This window comes from Rhinoraja longicauda, chromosome 6 (assembly GCF_053455715.1).
Source record: "Rhinoraja longicauda isolate Sanriku21f chromosome 6, sRhiLon1.1, whole genome shotgun sequence".
NCBI classification, from domain to species: Eukaryota; Metazoa; Chordata; class Chondrichthyes; order Rajiformes; family Arhynchobatidae; genus Rhinoraja; species Rhinoraja longicauda.
The window spans coordinates 67,488,585-67,506,950 of record NC_135958.1 but is presented as its reverse complement, the minus strand read 5'-3'; the positions used below and the strand labels follow the sequence as shown (position 1 = coordinate 67,506,950).

Genomic DNA, 18,366 nt, shown 5'->3' with positions numbered 1-18,366 from the left:
GGGGAGTAGGGTTGATGTAAATATTCTGAGGGCCAGCATGGACTCGATTGGCTAAATTGCTACATAATATGATAAAAGGAAACCTTCAGGACTTTCCAAAGTGTTTCACAGGCAATCAAGTATGTTTGAAGTATGATCATTCCTACAATTTAGAAATGCATACAAGATCCCATTAATTTAAGATATCAGAATATTCCCACCATGAAAAAAGACCTCAGATTTTGACAAACTAGAAAAGTGTGAGTGAACTCAAGGATGAAGCAATTTGCCCTCATAACATTTTCCAGTTGGTAAAAAGCCAGTAGATGGAATAGAGGCACTCACTCAACATTGAACATTGCTTTATTTTAAAATAGAATTACATCTGTAGATATCACAGGAACAATTACAGATCATTGATGGGCTTGTGGGGCCAATAGGGATACTTCACCATGTCCAACTTGGTTTCAGGGAAAGTTTCGTTCAGATCCTCGATAGTCATCTGGTCAAAAGGAACCATGCTTTTGAATTTCGCAAGCTGAAACACAGTAAGTGGAATAAATGAGAAAATGTGTAGTAACCAGGTGTCACAGGTTTATCTCATGGGAATTCCAATCCATGGAGAGATCGTACACCCTGCTAGTTCCATCCACACATCCCAAGCTATACAACCAATGAGTTATGTTCTGGCCTCAGCCAAATTGTAGCCTTCTTGAAGTACACTCATTAATTGAGCACATACGTCAGCTAGAGATGATACACTTGTCCTGCATAACCTGGGAAAGTTCTCCGTTGCTATCAATAGTGAAGCCATAACGTAATGGAGCACCATAAACCCATCAAGCAGATCTGTAGCATAGTGAGCATCAGTACTCATGAAACCCATGCAGGTGTGTAGCCAATGGAATGAAATTGAATACTTTGTCACATGTGACTAGGCACAGTGAAATTCTTTGCTTGCACATCCAATGTATACAAATAGCAGCCACCTACAGCGCTGACAAAGTTATAAAGCACGCCGGCTCCTCCTTTGTTCTCCCCCCCACATTGGTTCCCCCACATCGGGTCCCCAAGCCAGTGAGTGTAGGTGCTACAGCATAGTCCCCCAGGGAAACCTGCACAGCTGGGTGAAGAACCTTACCCCAAAAACAGAGACCAGCAACTACACTCTCCCCCACCCTGAACAGTAAGTACCAGCATCCCCACCACCATAGAACCTGTACCCAAGTGAGATTCAATAAGCCTCACATTCTCAGAAGAGACAGCAGCCATGAAGTCCGCATGCCACGGACATTGCTGGCTCATTGTAAAGGACAGAAGATTGGAGATACTCAGCAGACCAGTCAACATCTGTGGGGAGGTAATCCAGATTCAGGTTGATGACTGGGGCTCTGACAGAAAGTGAATGAATTATTGACTCACTCCACAGACACCGCCTGCTCTGCTGAATATCTCCAGAATTTTCTATTCTTGTATCATATTTCCAACACCTACATTTTATTTGTATTTTTTATTGCTGATGAATTGTACCCCTGGCCTCAGCTCCAGACACAGAGACAAATGCATTACCTCTTTCTCGTATTTGGTTATCTTCTCCTTTGAAGCCTGGCAATAACTTTGAGCACTCTTATTCTGTAGAATAGAAAGCAGCTGTTAATCAAATGTTAATCCAGTACATTAAAATAATCCATTTAACTCTTCCGCACACTAGGTCAATACCAAATAAAAGTTACTCACGGTCTCTTGCTCCTGAGCATTAATTTTCTCCCCTTGTGTGTCAACGGGTTCTGGAATCTTTAAAGCATTGTACTGTTGTAAATGGGAAGGAGGGAGAAAGAGAAGGGAGGGTGTGGGAGGATAGAGAGACAAACTGTAAAACATAATCGCTCAGTCACAGATGTTCCTATAACTCATTCCCCTCCTATTATGCAGTTAGCAATTATGATTATTAATTGCTTCACTAAGGAATCTGGCACAAACCCAGTCACTAAATTACATATTCAGAACTCTGTTGGAGTAAGATAGCTATATTACTAGGAACAGTGAGAGTTTAAAAGCAAATCCACAAGAATATGAATATTACCAAGAACTTTGAAGGCATCACAAAAGCAGGCCAGTCAACCCAAGCCTTTAGCTCCACACATTCCTCCTCCATCCCATCTTCATCTCATACTTGCTATTCAAGATTCCTCTTAAATGTACATAGGTGGAGCAGTAAACAACTGCTGGCCAATGTGGTCAGTGTTGACTCTACAAACGTTTAAGGAGGACCACAGCACATTCCTGTCTGGGTGAGGCCACATTAAATGTGAATCCACAAGAGACATTTAACATATGCGTGTGCAACACAATCTTCTGATCTGGTTTTGATTGCCATAGTGGGTGACAGAGTGGAAGTGTCTAGATTTTTTCCTCTTCCTTTGGTGCTGACTTTCTTTTCCTTTACCTCTCCCAGGATATTCATGTTGTTGCAATGGAAGCAGAGTGTAGGAAGTGTCTAGTCAGGGTCTTCCACATATTACAACTGGAGGACCTGTTGGTCCTTATCTACCCTTCATTCCCCTTTGATTGGAATGCACAATAGGTCATTAGTTACAGATAGCTCCCGTTAGCAATTGTATTATTACAAAATATCCCACTGCATCAAAGCTCCCATGGCATAGTGGTTAAGACCATAGACCTATTCAAATGGAAAGGTTTGGAGGAATATGGGCCTGGCGCAGACAAGTAGAACTAGCCCAGTTAGTCAATGCAATCAGCAAAGACAATCTGGGCCAAAGGGCGTTTCCATGCTGCACAGCTCTGTGACAACTCAATGAACTAGTTTTGATTGGTAGGGCTGAACTGGTTGATACATTGTGATTAGCCTTGACACCCTGTGCTAAATAGGAGCATACTCAGCTGGGACCCTTAGTCCCTGCCACGAGCCAATGATTCATCTTTGACCCAAGAAGCGGCTTTGCTGAAACAGCCTACCTTCAGGGTTTTTTTCGCTCAGGTGTGGATGACTGCTTCTCAATTAAAATGCACTGTAATCTCAATCAAATGCACTGCATCAAAGGAAGCAAGTTGTTCTTTACAGTGACTGAGAGGCTGATGTCCCACCTGTAGATGGTATTCATCACTCTACATTTGCTGATTTGAGGAACTACTCCCAAGCGATGGAAATGCAGGACTCACCTCAACAACTTGGAATGCATTCAATTTTCATACAGGCCTTTGGGGCTGTCACTAAATCACATGCCGTTTCCTACATTTTGTATTATACTTCTGAGTCAATACCCAATTCACTTTTTTAAATGTGTTCGTTTAAACAAAACACACAGGAAACTGTCCTTTGATTTTCCCTGCTCTTTCAAAGACTCAGTTTTCCAAACTCAAGCAAAGCTGTCTTCTTACCTTCTTTTCAAATTCATCCACCATTCCAGGTTTTACGATAATTTTCCTATAATGGCTCCAGTCAAGGGCCAGAGGTTTCTCTGGAAGTGACGTCAACCTATAGCAAAATATAAGATCCAGGGGTTACAACTAGAAAACTGCTCAAAAAAGCATACTCGTCGTTATGTGAATTTTGTGTCTAATAGCTCTTTCTCCCCACATTACCGGCAGTATTTGTTCTCTTGCATTGGGAGTATTAGTGCACTTTTCTTTCTTGGAACACAACAGTCAACTTTAAGCCCTTTAATAGCTCTCTCTACTTTCTCACCTGTTGTATCTAAAGCAGGAGTGCTTGATAGTTCAGAACTGTTAGCAGTTTTTTTTAATTGCAAGAAATAAAATCATATAATCAAACAGGGAATTCAAAAGTAAATGTATCAAGAATAGATGAAAGTCGATGATAGACTAGAAATCTTTACTACAAAACCAAGATTTTGGGCCGGGACCATTCTTCAGACTGATTGTAGTGGCAACGGGATGGGGAGGTGGAAGCGAGAAAAATACAGGACAAATCAGGCCTGGCCTCCTTTTAGTGGAGAGGGGAGGGGTCCTCCCCTCACCCATTCCTCCACTTTAAGTTAGTTAATTAGTTCCACAGTTCGCAACGATGTATCCTTCTTGGATTCACACCATCTCTATCCATCAATGGGCTTAACAGAAAACCTCCTTGCCTGATATCATCTGTTGCCGGCCCCGATTTGCCTGTTTGTTTACCCCTCACTTCCAGTCCCCCCACCTTCCGACTACAATCAGTCTGCAGGATCCCAGGCCAAAATATCACCTATCTATTATCTCCAGAGATGCTGCCTGACCTGCTGAGTTACTCCAGTATTTTGTGTCTATCTAATCAATGGCATGAACTTATTTAGCAAGCAAAATCAAGGTTTAAGGATGAATCTGTTAGGATTAGGATGGGGGATGCACAAAGCGATACATAAGCCTTATCACAGATTAGTTAGCCTAAAAATCTGCTTAGGTGCTGCATATCATATAGTTCAATGTATTTAATCCACACACCACCTGCCCTGGGGAGTGTGCAATGGAGGCTTTATTCTGTATCCAACTCGAGCTGAACCTGTCCTGAACAAGTGCAGGGGGCCAATCTCCCTCCCTCTTCAAGAAAAGTAGCTTTATTCACTGCGGTGGGAAGGAAATGATTATTTGTTGGAGTGATAAGATTAGCTAACTGTGAATTTACGTGTGAACCTTGTAGTTGGTTACAGGACACATGTGTGCACCAGAGGTGTGGTTGGATACAGGGCACAAACGTGTACCGGATGTGTATTTGGTTACAGGGCACATGTGCACTGGAGGTGTGGTTGGCTACTGGGTACTCACCTGCTAGACAGGGCATCACTTCGAGTTTTTAGTGCATTGAACATGGCTCTCTGGTTGGGTGGGACCCGCTCACCAAACGCCATCCAGTCAACAGCTTTCACGGCAACTCTTCGGCTCGACATCCTTGCTGTCTGGAGAAAATCAGACAATGTGACACCAGGGAAATCAAAAAACACTGTCACTACGCTGGTGATGCTGTGCTTCTGCAACGACGCCAGGTTCTTGTATATGTCGCGGTTGTATAAGACGTTGGTGAGTCCACATTTAGAATATTGTGTTCAGTTCTGGGCACCATGTTATAGGAAAGGTATTGTCAAGCTTGAAAGGGTTCAGAAAAGATTTACAAGGATGTTGCCAGGACTAGAGGGTGTGAGCTGATAGGGAGAGGTTGAGTAGGCTGGGTTTCTATTCCATGGAGCACAGGAGAATGAACTTATAGAGGTATCCAGATCGGGTAGATGCACAGAGTCTTTTGCTCAGAGGAGGGGAATCGAGGACCAGAGGACATAGGTTCAAGGTGAAGGGGAAAAGATGTAATAGGAATCCAAGGGGTACCCTTTTCACACAGAGGGTGGTGGGTGTATGGAACAAGCTGCCTGAGTAGATAGTTGAGGCTGGGACTATCCCATCGTTTAAGAACCAGTTAGACAGGTACACGGATAGGACAGGTTTGGAGGGATATGGACCAAGCACAGGCATGTGGGACTAGTGTAGCTGGGACATTGTGGGCGACTTGGGCTGAAGGGCCTGTTTTCACATTGTATTACTCTATGACTCTATGTATGGAAAGAGCTGCCAGTGGAAGTTGTGGAGGCATGTATAATAACATTTAAAAGACTTTTAGACAATAGAAGGTAGACACAAAATGCTGGAGTAACTCAGCGGGTCAGGCAGCATCTCTAGAGAGAAGGATTGGGTGATGTTTCAGGTCGAGACCCTTCTTCAGACATTTAGACAATAGAAAAAGTTATAGGGATATGGGTCAAATGGGATGAACTTGGGCACGTTGTTCAGCATGGGCAAGTTGGGCCAAAGGCCCAGTTTCCATGCAGTATGATTTTATCCAACAACATTCACAGCTGGACAGCACACCTCTCTCACAACCCAACTTTACCCATGCCAATCACTTCCATCTTACTGGTGCAAAGCGTCCACTGTAGCTGCCCCCATCTCTTTTCACCATCCTACCCGGCTGCTCCTCTCATCCAGTGCTTCCCTGCCCAGTGTTCCACTCTCACCAAGGATTGCCAGAGGTCAATCATCACTAGAGGAGTTGGGCCAGCACAGTGGCACAGCAATAGAGTTGCTGCCTTATAGCGCAACAGACCCAGGTTCAATCCTGACTATGGGTGCTGTCTGTACGGAGTTTGTATGTTCTCCCTGGGACTGCATGGTTTTCTCCAGAGATGCTGCCTGACCTGCTGAGTTACTCCAGTATTTTGTGTTTATCTAATCAATGGCATGAACTTATTTAGCAAGCAAGATCAAGGTTTAAGGATGAATCTGTTAGGTTAATTGGCTTCTGTAAATTATAAATTGTTCATAGTGTGTAGGATAGTGCCAGTGCACGGGGTGATCACTGGTCGGCACGGACTCGGTGGGCCGAAGGGCCTGTTTCCACATTGTATCTCTAAAGTCTAAAGAGTTCCTCAGAGCAGAGTTTGAGGCACAATCATATTCAAATGTTCCATCAACGACCATCTTTGATCACAATATCAGTGGTAGGATGCCTGCTGATGATTGCACAATGTTTATTTTCATTCACAATTGTTCAAATCCATGCCTGCACACTTAGGCAATATTCAGACATAGGTTGGTAAGTGGCAGATGACATTTGTACCACAAAAGTGCCAGGTAATGACCGTCTCCAACAAGAGACTCACGGCAGCTAACCTTTATGTTTAATGGCACTACCATCTTCTTTGAAAGTCATCCATCATCGACATCCTGGAACTCACTACTGAATAGAATTCCCAATGGTAACAAGTGAATTATCTCCCAATATGATAAAGGCTTCCCACCATTCATAAGGCATTCGTAAGGAGCATAGCACTTGAATGTTGAGCTTGCTTGAATGCAACTCCAACAAAATCCATGGTTTAATAACATTCAGGATAAAGCAGCCCATTTAATTTGTACCCCATCCATCATCCAAAATACTCCTTCCAGCCATCACTGGAGCACAATGGTTGCGGTCTGTACCATCTACAAGGTGCACAGGAGTTGCTTGCCCATGCTACTCCTACAGCCCCCACCTCGGCATCGAGTGCAAGGACAATAGGAGCAAGGAAACATAGGCAAAGAAACCTGCTTCTAATCATCATCCGTTGTCCAACCTCAGATGGCGGAATCCTCCATGCTGAGCAAAACTTGAAACACTAAAAAGGGCAGGGACACGGAACGTACTCTTGGTGGGGGACTTCTATGTGCCAAGACAAGCTGGCTCAGCCCTGAAAATCAAAACTGCCTGAATGGGTCTGCAGCAGGCGTTATGTGAAGCAATACAAGGGACAAACCTACTTAACGTTGGCCTGGTTCGTCTACTTCTGGCACGTATGCCCATCCACAATACAACAGATAGATGGGATGAACAGCCCTAATGAAGAAAAAGTCCTATTTTTACTCTCCATTGTTTCTTCAGATGCACGACAGAACGCATCTATTGAGTTGCATCACAACTTGGTACGGCAACTGCACTTCCCAAGGCCACAAAGCATAGATGTTGTAATTCAGCCTAGTCCATCACACTAACTCGCCTCCCCACAACATCCATTCACTCCGTTGCCATTTCACTGCCTCGGGAAAGTAGACAACATAATCAAAGACCACTCATACCCCAGCATTCTCCCTTCTCTCCAGTCAGGCAGAATATATAAAAACCTGAAAGCAAACACCACCAGATTCAAGAACAGCTTTTTCCTTGCTCTATCAGACCTCTCAAATGTTAAGGATGTATTCCCAATCTCCTAATTTACCTTGTCATGACCCTTGGATTTTTTTATTTTCACTTTTTCTGTAGCTGTAACATTACTTTCTGCACTCAGTTTCATTTCTCTTTTGCAGTTGTACTCATGTACGGTATGATTTGCTAGGATGTTGTTTGGTTTTATAGAAGCCTTCCAGAGCTCTTTGCCATTTCTTGATATCATACACAGTCAATTAAAGTCGGTGAGCCCTGTTTTTGTGATGGCTCAGAATTCAGAAGGCACGACAACATGTTAAATACCATATTATACTGCTAACATGCAAAATTGGATACTCAGAACATATCCAGCAGCTTCAGAAAGGGCATCCATGAGGGGTTGGATCCTTAACAGCAGCAGAAATGTCTTACCATAACTACATGATCCAGTAGATCCCTCCCCCTACCATCACAATCAAGCCAGGGGATCAACCCTAATTCAAAGTTATTCATATTGATTTATTACTGTCATGTGTATTGAGATGCAGCAAAAAGCTTTTATTTGTGCGTTGGCCAGTCAAATGAAGTCACACTATACACAAGTACAATCAAGCCATACACATGTTATAGCAGTTGCTGGGAACACACTGCCAGAGAAGTGGTAGAAACAGGTATGATAGCACCATTTAAGGGATTTAGTCAAACACAAACAGAATGGTAATGGACAGATACAGATATAGGCAGATGCAATTAGTTCGATAGGCCTCATGGTGAGTGTAGACATTGTGGGCCGAAGGGTCTTTTTCTATGCTACACTGTTCTATGTTTTAAGTGACAATCACACTACCTAAGATATTGATGGTAAGGAACTCTGCAACATCAATGTCATTGAATATAAAAAGCTACATGGCGAAAATGTATACTTGACTTGATTGTTCGGGATGGTCATTGTCTAACACTTGGGCATTTATTAACCACCAACCCTTGACTTTAGCATTTACCATGACGTTAACATTGCCAAATCCCTCTCCATCAATATCCTGGGAGTCACCAATGGACTGAAATTTAACTGGACCAGCCAGAGGTTAGATACCCTGTGTAAGTGACCACCCTTCTAGCACTCCAGGGTCTTTACAATGACAAGGTATAAGTGATGAATCTCCATCTGCCTGGTCGAGTGCAGCACCAACAACTCTTAAGATGCGCAATGCTTCCAGTGCCCTGGAACTCTCAAGCTTGTTTTCACAGCCCCCCCCAGTTAGCATTATTCATCACCATAAACAATGATTACCTCCACCACCTACACAACGTCTACAAAATATACCATTATCCCGAGGAGCACTGAAGAAGCAGGATAATAGGAACACCGTCAACTGCAGACGCCACACTACCCCGACTTGGAACTAAATCATCAGTCCTTCAGCACGCTCGGATCATAAATGCTGGAACGCCCGGTGTTCCACCAGGGTTTAGACCTTCACCAGAGGGGTTGCAGCGGATCTAGGCGCCGGCTCACCAGCGCCCGAGGAGTTATGAGGACTGGGCAATAAATGCTTGCCTTGCCAGTAATGTATAGATAATGAAACATGAATTAAAAAATGAAGACATCTGGGTAAATCCCCGCACCCCGTCGCCCACATACGTTCGGCCCCTACCTCACGTCCCTCTCTGCAGCCGCTGACAGGGGACGGTCCGGGGTCCACCAAGGGCGCAAAGATGGCGGAGCGGAAGCGGAAATGCCCCAGTGTGGCCCTGCCCTGCCCGGCCCGGCCCGGGCGCCCCACCATTTCCGGAAATGGCGGCGTGATGGCGGAGTTGCAGAGTTCGGGGTCTCTGGGCGGGAATGACGCGAACTCTCCCGGACTCGGCGAGAAATCCGGCAACAAATGGGTGCGGCTGAACGTAGGCGGAACGTACTTCATTAGCACCAAGCAGACCCTGTGCCGCGACCCCAAATCCTTCCTGTGCCGCCTGTGCCAGGAGGACCCGGACCTGGACTCGGACAAGGTAAGGCGGCAGCCGCGGGACTGGCAGCTGCTCTCACCTGTCGCCATGGACATTCACTAGCCCACCCGTCGCCGCCTTGGCCAATAATTCTGCCTGCCTCCATGACCATGGTAACGAATCATCTCACCTCCCCTCCCCCCGTTATCTCCATGGTCACCAAGGGGGACTCGTCTCCATAACAGTTACCTGTCAGTTTGCACGATGACCGATAAACCCACCTACCTGCACAATGATTAATAATCGATGACTTCTCGCGAATAAATAATTCCATCTATCTCCATGCTGAGCAGTGGTCCTGCTTGACCAGTTGTCATTGTGATTTGCCTGATTAATTTATTTTGTTCACCTAAATGGGATTTCACTGTACCTAAATTGGTACATGTGACAATAAACTCACCTCTGAACCACCTTTGAACCCATCACTAACAAGATCTTGGTGTTTATTATGTCCGTGAGAAGGTGGTGGCGAACTGCCAGCTCTTGAACTTCTAGTGAAGGTACTCCAGCAACATTGCTGGGGATTGAGTTTCTGGGTTTAGACCCAGCAACAGTGAATGGATGGCGATGCATTTCCAAGTCAGGATAATGTGTCACTTAGAGTGAAAACTGCAGGTTGGGTCCTTTGCTCTTTTACACGATAGCTCAGTGGTTTGCAAAATGTTGTCTTGGTTTAGTTCAGAGATACAGCATGGAAATAGGCCCTTCAGTCCACTTGAGTCCATGCCAACCATTAATCATCCATTCACACCAGTTCTATGTTATCCCACTGTCACATCCACTCTCTACAGACTAAGGGTGATTTACAGCAACCAGTTAACCAACAAACCTGTATGTCTTTGGGATGTGGGAAAAAACTGGAGTACCCAGAGGAAACCTATGCAGTCACAGGGAGAACGTGTAAACTCCACGCAGACAGCACAGGGATGAACCCAGCTCTCTGGCAGACGATGGCGTTGTTTCCAAGACGCTCGTGCAGCAATGTCATGGGCTGAGACGATTGGTCTCCATTAATCATAACTGTTTTACGGTGACTCTGGATACTGGACAATTTTCCATTGACCTTTACTTGGCAACTTTTAATTAAATCATGCTTTGGTCTTGGTCGCCCTTACATCACCTCTGAGATTCAACTGTTTGGTGCACGAGCACAGACCTTGAAGAGCTCCATCACATCACTCCAGTGATCAGCAAATCTTCCCTTCGCCTGGGTGATTAATACCAGCCCCTCTCCCAGGAAATCCGTAATGCCACGTATCTCTCAAGATTACTAATTTGATCCATTTTAGGAATTATCAATACAAATAACCATATCCTGGTCATTGAACATCTTTGGTCATTTATAAACACACCAATGAACTTCCTTATATTTTTGGTTATAAGGGGTACAGTTGCATTAAGTTACTCGAAGCATGGATCCTGAGACATGAAAGTTTAAATTGCACATGACAGCTGGGAAATTTGAATTCGGGAACAAATGTGCCTTGCCTGCTCTGGTCCACGTTTAACTCCAGACACAGCGGTGAGTGATTTTGAACTGCATGCTCAAGGCAATCAGGGATAGATAATAAATGCTGAAGATAGACACAAAATGCTGGTGATTCTTGGTTCTTGGTGTAACTCAGCAGGACAGGTAGCATCTCTGGAGAGAAGGAATGGGTGACATTTCAGGTCGAGACCGTTCTTCAGACTGATGTCAAGGGAGAGGGAGATACATAGAGAAGGAAGTGTAAGATGTGAAAACAGGGCAAAGGGAATGTAGATCAAGGAAAATGTAGAATAGATCGACCTGCGTCTCTGTGATGGTTATACCTAATCCATACCATTGACATGACTCTCTTTTCTCCATATCTGATACCCTTTTACCTCCTTTTCATATCTAACCTTTGTCCAACCATCTGCCAATCAAATCACCCCTCACCTGTGTCCACCTATCACCTGCCAGGCTTTGTCCCACTCCTCCCCCCCACCTCTTTTCCAGCTTTCTCCCCCAACTAAATTCAGTCTGAGGAAGGGTCCCAATAAGTCCGACTACATCCTATCTTTGTCCCGCCCCCTCAACTGACATCAGTCTGAAAAAGGGTCTCGACCCGAAACGTCACCCATTCCATCTCTCCTGAGATGCTGCCTGACCCGCTGAGTTACTCCAGCATTTTGTGTCTACTCCCAATAGAAAACATTGCCTATCCATGTCTTCCTGGCCCACTGAGTTAAGTCTAGCACTTTGTGTTTTATGTGCGGTTATTATGCTGGGTTCCTGAAATGTAATACATTCTGTTCCTCTGCAGTCAAATTCCCAGCCCCTTCTGAGGAAGATGGACCTGAATAACAACTCATCAAAGAAGTCATTTGATAGCAGGATACAGCTGGCTGTCCAGTGGTTGTTCTGTACTCTGTGATTAGTACTGGTGTCAGAGGTTATGGGGAGAAGGCAGATGAATGGGGGAGAGATAGATCAGCCATGATTGAATGGCGGAGTAGACTTGATGGGCCAAAGGGCCTAATTCTACTCCTATCACTTATGACCTTATGTACTCAGTACTGTGTGCCGCAGTGACAGACCTACACTCCAGAGTTCTCCAGTGTTAGATTAGCATCCTGATGATACATTTGTTGAATTGTCCACTTCAGACAGAACTCCAAAACCCTTTAATGAGGGTTTTAGGGGGGGGGTCTGCACTTACAGTTAAAGCAAGATTGCTCATTCACCATTGTCCATATGCAAAGCTTAGCCAGTTATCCCATTTTCACATTGTAAATGATTTTGTGCTCTGCTTTGTCTCTCTATTTTGCAGGATGAAACTGGTGCCTATCTTATAGACAGAGACCCAAGTTACTTTGGGCCGATCCTCAACTATCTTCGACATGGAAAACTGATCATTAACAAGGACTTGGCGGAGGAGGGTGAGAACTGAATATCTGCTGAAATATAATCTGAATGTTGACAGGGAGGTTGCCTTGAGAGTAACTCAGACACTGGACTCCCCGATTAACCTGGACACAGACTTGCTAGTTCTGTGCGGGCTAGATCAACAAGCTTGCAGAAACTGAATTTTAAAAGTAAGAATCCCAGTCAGGTGGAATGCATAGGTCATTACTTTTTTAATGATTAAGAATTCGCCTCTACATTGGAACCGTAACAGCTCATGAAACCCCAACATACTCCACAACCTCTAAAATACTTTTGACATGTCAGACTGTGGAACTATGGTAAACATACATAGAACAAATCTCACCGTCAAAGCAGAAAATACTGGAAATACTCGGCAGAACAGGCAGCATCTCTTGAGGAAAAACAGTTAACATTTCAAGTTAATATCCTTTCATCAGAAGGAGGAAAGTTATAAATCAAACAAGTTTTAAATTGTGGGATTATCTCTACTCTTCCCTCTTCTCCGTAATTTAAAAATTGTTTGATTTCTAATCTAAAGGGTAGAGATAAAAGCAGTATCTATAGTGGGGTGCAGGCAGGGAGAGACTGAATGACACATAGTGATGGTGGTGGCAGGAAAGCTTGGTGAGGGCTTGTTCACCAATGTCTCTGATCTGTTTGGAGATAGTGTATGTAGTAGGAAGTTAATCTTGACGGAGAGAGAAAACTATAGTACTGGACATGAGATGTAAAGCATTGCAGTTACTGGAAATCTAAAGAAATGCTGGAAATATTCACCTGGCAGCATCTGTGGAGGAAGAAAAATGGAGTTAACATGGAGGTTGATGATCTTTGACCAGAATGCTTATGAAGGATTAGAACTGGGGCTAACTACCAAATTGGTAGAATTCTTCTATTGAGGTAATGCTGAGTGGTCATTGACATGATGTTCTAATAGATTTGGACTCTGGCCAACTGCTTCTTAACCCGTCTTGTGTTTATCCAGGGGTGTTGGAGGAGGCAGAGTTCTACAACATTGCCTTACTTGTCCGATTAGTCAAAGAACGTATTCGGGACTTGGAGAATAGGACCTCACAGGTGAGCTGAATTTAACTGTTTGCTTTACTGGAAACGACCTGATAACAGTTGGTCTGCTTGGTTGAAGGGTCAGATTTGTCAACTCAAAATAATCTATAATCTGACAAAGCACCACCCAATACCCCATCCTCATCATTCTGTGTATTGATCAGCAGCATATTGCACATGTAAGACTATCCAAAATCAAAAGGAACCATCTGAACACCATTCAGGACAAAACAAACTGCATGTGTACCGCTTCACATATTCCTTCCTTCAGCACCAGCACACTGCGATGCAATGTATACCATCTGTAACCTGCATCGTAGCAGCTTATCAAGACTTCCTGGACATCAGCTACAATTTCTCTTATCTCTACCATCTCGAGAAACATGGCAACAAATGAATGAGGATACCAACTCCAAATTCTTGTCCAATGCACCCATCTTTTGAATTGCATGTATAACACTCTTCCTTCACAATCGGATAGTTAAAATGATGGAACCTTATAACTAACAACATTGTAGAAACACCTTGGCCATATGAGCTCCAGTGGTTCAAGATGACTCAACACCTTCTGGAAAGAATCTACAAAGGTGCAATATGAGTTGATGTTTCAGGACTAAGATCTGTCAGAATCCAAGAATTATTTTTTGTAAGATCCAATGTTGAGATTGGCTGTTGGCCCAGACCATATACCTTAGCTGCCACTTAGTGCATGGGTAGTCGTCACATCCTGTCTCATTGGAAAGATTAATGTGTAACTTTGGCTGCTACAATGAGGAAGATTAGACTCAGCAGTTGTAGCTGGATGTTTTATATCTGAATAAAAATCACAATATGATGTCATTTCCACTCTACAGGGTCCAGTGAAACACGTTTACCGTGTTCTTCAGTGTCAGGAGGAGGAACTCACACAAATGGTCTCAACAATGTCGGATGGATGGAAATTTGAGCAGGTAGTACCTCAGTTTTCAGCCATAAGGATGTTCAAAGATTCAAAATCTCAACGGTCAGTTTATTGTCACATGTACCAATTAAGGTACAGTGAAACTCGAATTACCATATAGCCATACTAAAAAAAAGCAACAAGACACAACTACATAAAGGTTGCTGGCTCGAAGGTCCAAATGGCCGCCTCCTGCACCTATTTTCTATGTTTCTATTTTCCATGTTAACATAAACATCCACCACAGCGGATTCCTCACTGTGATGGAAGGCAATAAAGTCCAATCTTCTTCCTCTTTATTCTCCCGCGGTCGTGGCAGTCGAACCATCCGCACTCGGGGCGATCGAAGCTCCCGCAGCCGGCGGTCGAAGCTCCTGCGTCGGGGCGGTCGAAGCTCCTGCGGCTTGGAGCTCCCGAAGTTAGTGTCTAACCAGGGACTGCGAGTTGGAGCTCCGAGGTCGATCCCCGACAGGGATTGTGAGCTCCACGGTGGTAAATCCCGCAGGCACCCGCGGTTGGAGCTCCCGAAGTCGGTCTCCAGCAGAGGCCGCCAGCTCCTCGATGTTAGGCCGCTGAACAACAAAGAAGGAAGGGACAGACAGACTATTGGCGAGGCAGCCATTGCTGGCGCCACCCATTGTACAAGTCAGGAGTTGAGGGAGTATGGTGAAGGTAACTAAATTAATACTAGCCGTGCTTAAACTGAGGGGATTTGAAGGATCATAGTCTTAAACAATAATGAACAGAGATAAATGCAAACCTTAACAAAGGGATAGTCATTTTGGTGTTGGAGAGGATGATCAGCATAAAGGCAAAATTAGCTCTTCAACAAAGAGATTGCACAATGTGCACATTTGATTGCCATGGAGATGATATTCGGCAGATTCAAGAGGAGATTATTTTTTCTTTTTGGTGAAGAAGGCAGCTGAAGGTTACGAGAGTCAGAATATATTCTTGGTTTGATTTGTAAAAGGAAGATGTGGCCCTCTACAGACTAGTTAGAATGAGTCTTGATCTGCAGGTTATGTGGGGTGGGAATTGACTGCTGGTTCACAATGTTGCTGCATGTCAGCCCATAGGGCCCCCCCCCAACCAGTATTCTCATTTACCTTTAACTAATGCTCTGAACCCAATTTGGTCCCAAGGTGGGAAAGTGCCTACCAATATAAGATTGTTACCAAGAAATCAAACAGGAAATTCAAAAGAAACTCGACATAAAGTAATGAGAATTTGCTCCTCACTGGATATGGCAGCAGTACAGATAACTTTAAGAAGCTAGTGTATGTGAGACAAATAAGTGAGTGAGAGAAAGGGGTCTAGATTGGAGCATAATCACCAGCCTGGATTAATTGGGTTGACGGTCTTTTTCTGTGCTAAATATGCTATGTAGGGTTATATGAAATACTTTCATTAGGGTGCATTTGTCCAATGTACTATTGACATGCGGGGATTGCTTGTGAAAAACTCCTCCCAGAAACTGTTCCAGTGAAGGATAGCTTTATGATAAATTGCCCTAAAATATTAATTTGATCGTATGCGCATGCTTATGCATATATAACTACTAGATTATACATGTGATGTTAATTGAACATGAAAGTTGATGTCATTGCTGATGTAGTCTGGTTTGACATATGTTCACATGCTTGCAGATTTCACATTGTATGGACAGACATGCATTGGAACATATTGTAGAATGTGTGGCTTATGTTACACTGGAAACAGCCAGCAAAATAAACATCCACTGGGAATACAACTATTTCAATATCCTCCTCCAGTAATGCTGCATTTACAATTTCTGCCCTGCAGAGGCAGAATCTCAGCTGTAAATGTGAAAAGAGTATATACAGAGATGTATTCATGAAGGAAAAAAGTCAAATTTCAATACACTTCAAAGTTTACCCTTTGATGCCTTTATTGGAAAAAAACCAAATCATAGTTCCCCAATCTGATTTGATGTCATGTTAGATTTGGGGCTTTCTAACACCAGCAACTTTGGTGGACGACTTCAGACTGGTATCACAAGTGTGATTTAATGTCTCTTCTGAAAGGCACCAAGACCGTAACATTTTGTTAAGATAACTGGATTTTGGGATATCAAGTAGATATTCCACCTGCTGTGTATAGTGATCTCTACCATTTGTAGTGAGGTGGAATTTGATTAAATTCTGGAAGGCTGTAAGAAAGGTTTGTGTTATTTATCTGGTGCTCTGTGTGTGTATTATTACTAATTAAGTTTTGGTCCTTTACCCAGCTCATTAATATTGGATCCTCCTACAACTATGGCAGTGAAGATCAGACTGAATTTCTCTGCGTTGTCTCCAGGGAGCTGAATAACTCAACAAATGGAATTGTCATAGAGCCCAGTGAGAAAGCCAAGGTACTGCACAGTCCTTACCTTTGACTCTTGTTCTGTCTTAGCTATTTTTCATATTCGCCACAAGATGGGCTAACTTCTGGTAGTCAAGTTGAGGCAGTTAAGAGATATTCTTTGAATTGTCATGAGTTAGATGGGAACACAAATGTAAAGTCAGAACGACTCCAAGACAAAAGGAATATTTTGACTCTGGGTATTTAGATTCAGCAAAATAGTCCAGTCTGTTTCACCAGATGACATTTTCCTACTCAAAATCTCCTAACGATCTTATATCCTGGCTATTTATTGGAAACAGATTCTGCAAGAGCGAGGCTCAAGGATGTGAACTTGTCGATCGGAATTGCTATTTACATTCCGTATGTTGAAGAAGAATCCTCTGCTTACTGGGAGCACTGAAACTTTGCCATCTTCTGACACTGGTCTCAAAACTTTCAGTTCACATGGGCCTCCAAGATTCGAGGGCTCGTTTTACTGAGAAATCAACCTCTCTGCCTTTCACCTGAAGCCTACGAGAGGCTCACGGCACTTCTCTCAAAAGTTCATTGTTAAGGCTGCCAAATCTCCCTGTGTCATTGTTTGTTGTTGTGTAATATATATATATCTATCCAACCAATGCATTGAATTGCCTTTAACAGACTTGTGATGTTGCTTGTTTCTCAGTGACTAGGAAACTGAGCCACATTAATTTTGATATGTGCTCAGTGAAAGTTCTTTTGTGTTCTTCCTGTAGAGCATTATGTGCATGGATTCCACTCAATAAATTCAGGGCAGATTTCACGGGAGGGACAGGATACAGTATTGTAATTGTGTAAATTGAATGAAGTGAAATTCAGTATTCATGTTAATGTTCTATTTTTCCTCTTGCATTGGATCACTACTGTTATGACAATAATGTGATGATTAAACTACTCAGTATTGTCATTAAGATGTCACTGGAGTGTTGTGCTGTTCCTTTAGAACGTTTACATTCATTTCAAACTGCAAAATGCCAACATACAATTCTGAGTTGTGTATTTCCAAATCTAGGTTTGCTAAAGAGACTCCCTTTAACAGTTTGTTTGGAATAATAGTATCCCTTTGTACTGGAGAGTCACGTACATCTATATACTAAAACTCTTGTTTGTTTGTTTGTTCCTGACCTACAGCCAAAACGGTACACGATAGCACGACAAATTTAGACCCACCTTACTCACCGTCCCCCCTATGATGCCAATGGAAGAATTTTCATTGAAATGGGTTATATTTTTTAAGTAATTCACATATTAAAGTTTAAATCTATCTCCAAGGGAGGGGGAGAAGGGAGGATAATGGAGGTTGAGGGGGATGGAGTGGGGAGGTGGGGGTGGGGAGGGGAGGTGGGGAGAGGAGGTGGGGAGAGGGAGAGGAGAGGAGAGGGTGTTGCACCAATGCAGGAGAGGTTTGGGCCCAACGGA

General features: G+C 43.6%; 2 protein-coding genes across 4 annotated transcripts; one reads left to right on the top strand and one right to left on the bottom strand.

Moving 5' to 3' along the window:
- Positions 1 to 324: 324 nt before the first annotated feature.
- atp5pd (ATP synthase peripheral stalk subunit d) lies at positions 325 to 9,394 on the bottom strand. 3 transcript variants are annotated; one of them, XM_078401244.1, is made up of 6 exons: positions 9,300 to 9,394; positions 4,756 to 4,886; positions 3,379 to 3,475; positions 1,717 to 1,788; positions 1,549 to 1,611; positions 325 to 517 (listed from the first exon to the last, which is right to left on the bottom strand). In XM_078401244.1, exons 2-6 carry the CDS (start codon positions 4,875 to 4,877, stop codon positions 386 to 388), a joined length of 486 nt encoding a protein of 161 aa, XP_078257370.1. In that variant the 5' UTR covers positions 4,878 to 4,886; positions 9,300 to 9,394; the 3' UTR covers positions 325 to 385. The 3 variants fall into 3 exon arrangements, with proteins under 3 accessions (XP_078257370.1, XP_078257371.1, XP_078257369.1); XM_078401245.1 differs by having other exon boundaries at positions 4,756 to 4,882; positions 9,313 to 9,374; XM_078401243.1 differs by having other exon boundaries at positions 4,756 to 4,882; positions 9,300 to 9,357.
- Positions 9,359 to 17,859, top strand: LOC144594552 (BTB/POZ domain-containing protein KCTD2-like). Its single transcript, XM_078401246.1, has 6 exons — positions 9,359 to 9,664; positions 12,457 to 12,565; positions 13,540 to 13,631; positions 14,474 to 14,569; positions 16,811 to 16,936; positions 17,229 to 17,859. Exons 1-6 carry the CDS (start codon positions 9,374 to 9,376, stop codon positions 17,256 to 17,258), a joined length of 744 nt encoding a protein of 247 aa, XP_078257372.1. The 5' UTR covers positions 9,359 to 9,373; the 3' UTR covers positions 17,259 to 17,859.
- Positions 17,860 to 18,366: the final 507 nt, after the last annotated feature.

Coding starts and splice junctions, on each gene's coding strand:
- atp5pd (XM_078401244.1), bottom strand. CDS start 4,877: ATGTCGAGCCGAAGAGTTGCCGTGAAAGCTGTTGACTGGATGGCGTTT. Junction 3,476..4,755: donor AGTGATGCCCTGTCTAGCAG/GTGAGTACCCAG, acceptor ATTTTGCTATAG/GTTGACGTCACTTCCAGAGA. Junction 1,612..1,716: donor ATGCTCAGGAGCAAGAGACC/GTGAGTAACTTT, acceptor TCTATTCTACAG/AATAAGAGTGCTCAAAGTTA.
- LOC144594552 (XM_078401246.1), top strand. CDS start 9,374: ATGGCGGAGCGGAAGCGGAAATGCCCCAGTGTGGCCCTGCCCTGCCCG. Junction 13,632..14,473: donor TGGAGAATAGGACCTCACAG/GTGAGCTGAATT, acceptor TCCACTCTACAG/GGTCCAGTGAAACACGTTTA. Junction 14,570..16,810: donor ATGGATGGAAATTTGAGCAG/GTAGTACCTCAG, acceptor TCCTTTACCCAG/CTCATTAATATTGGATCCTC.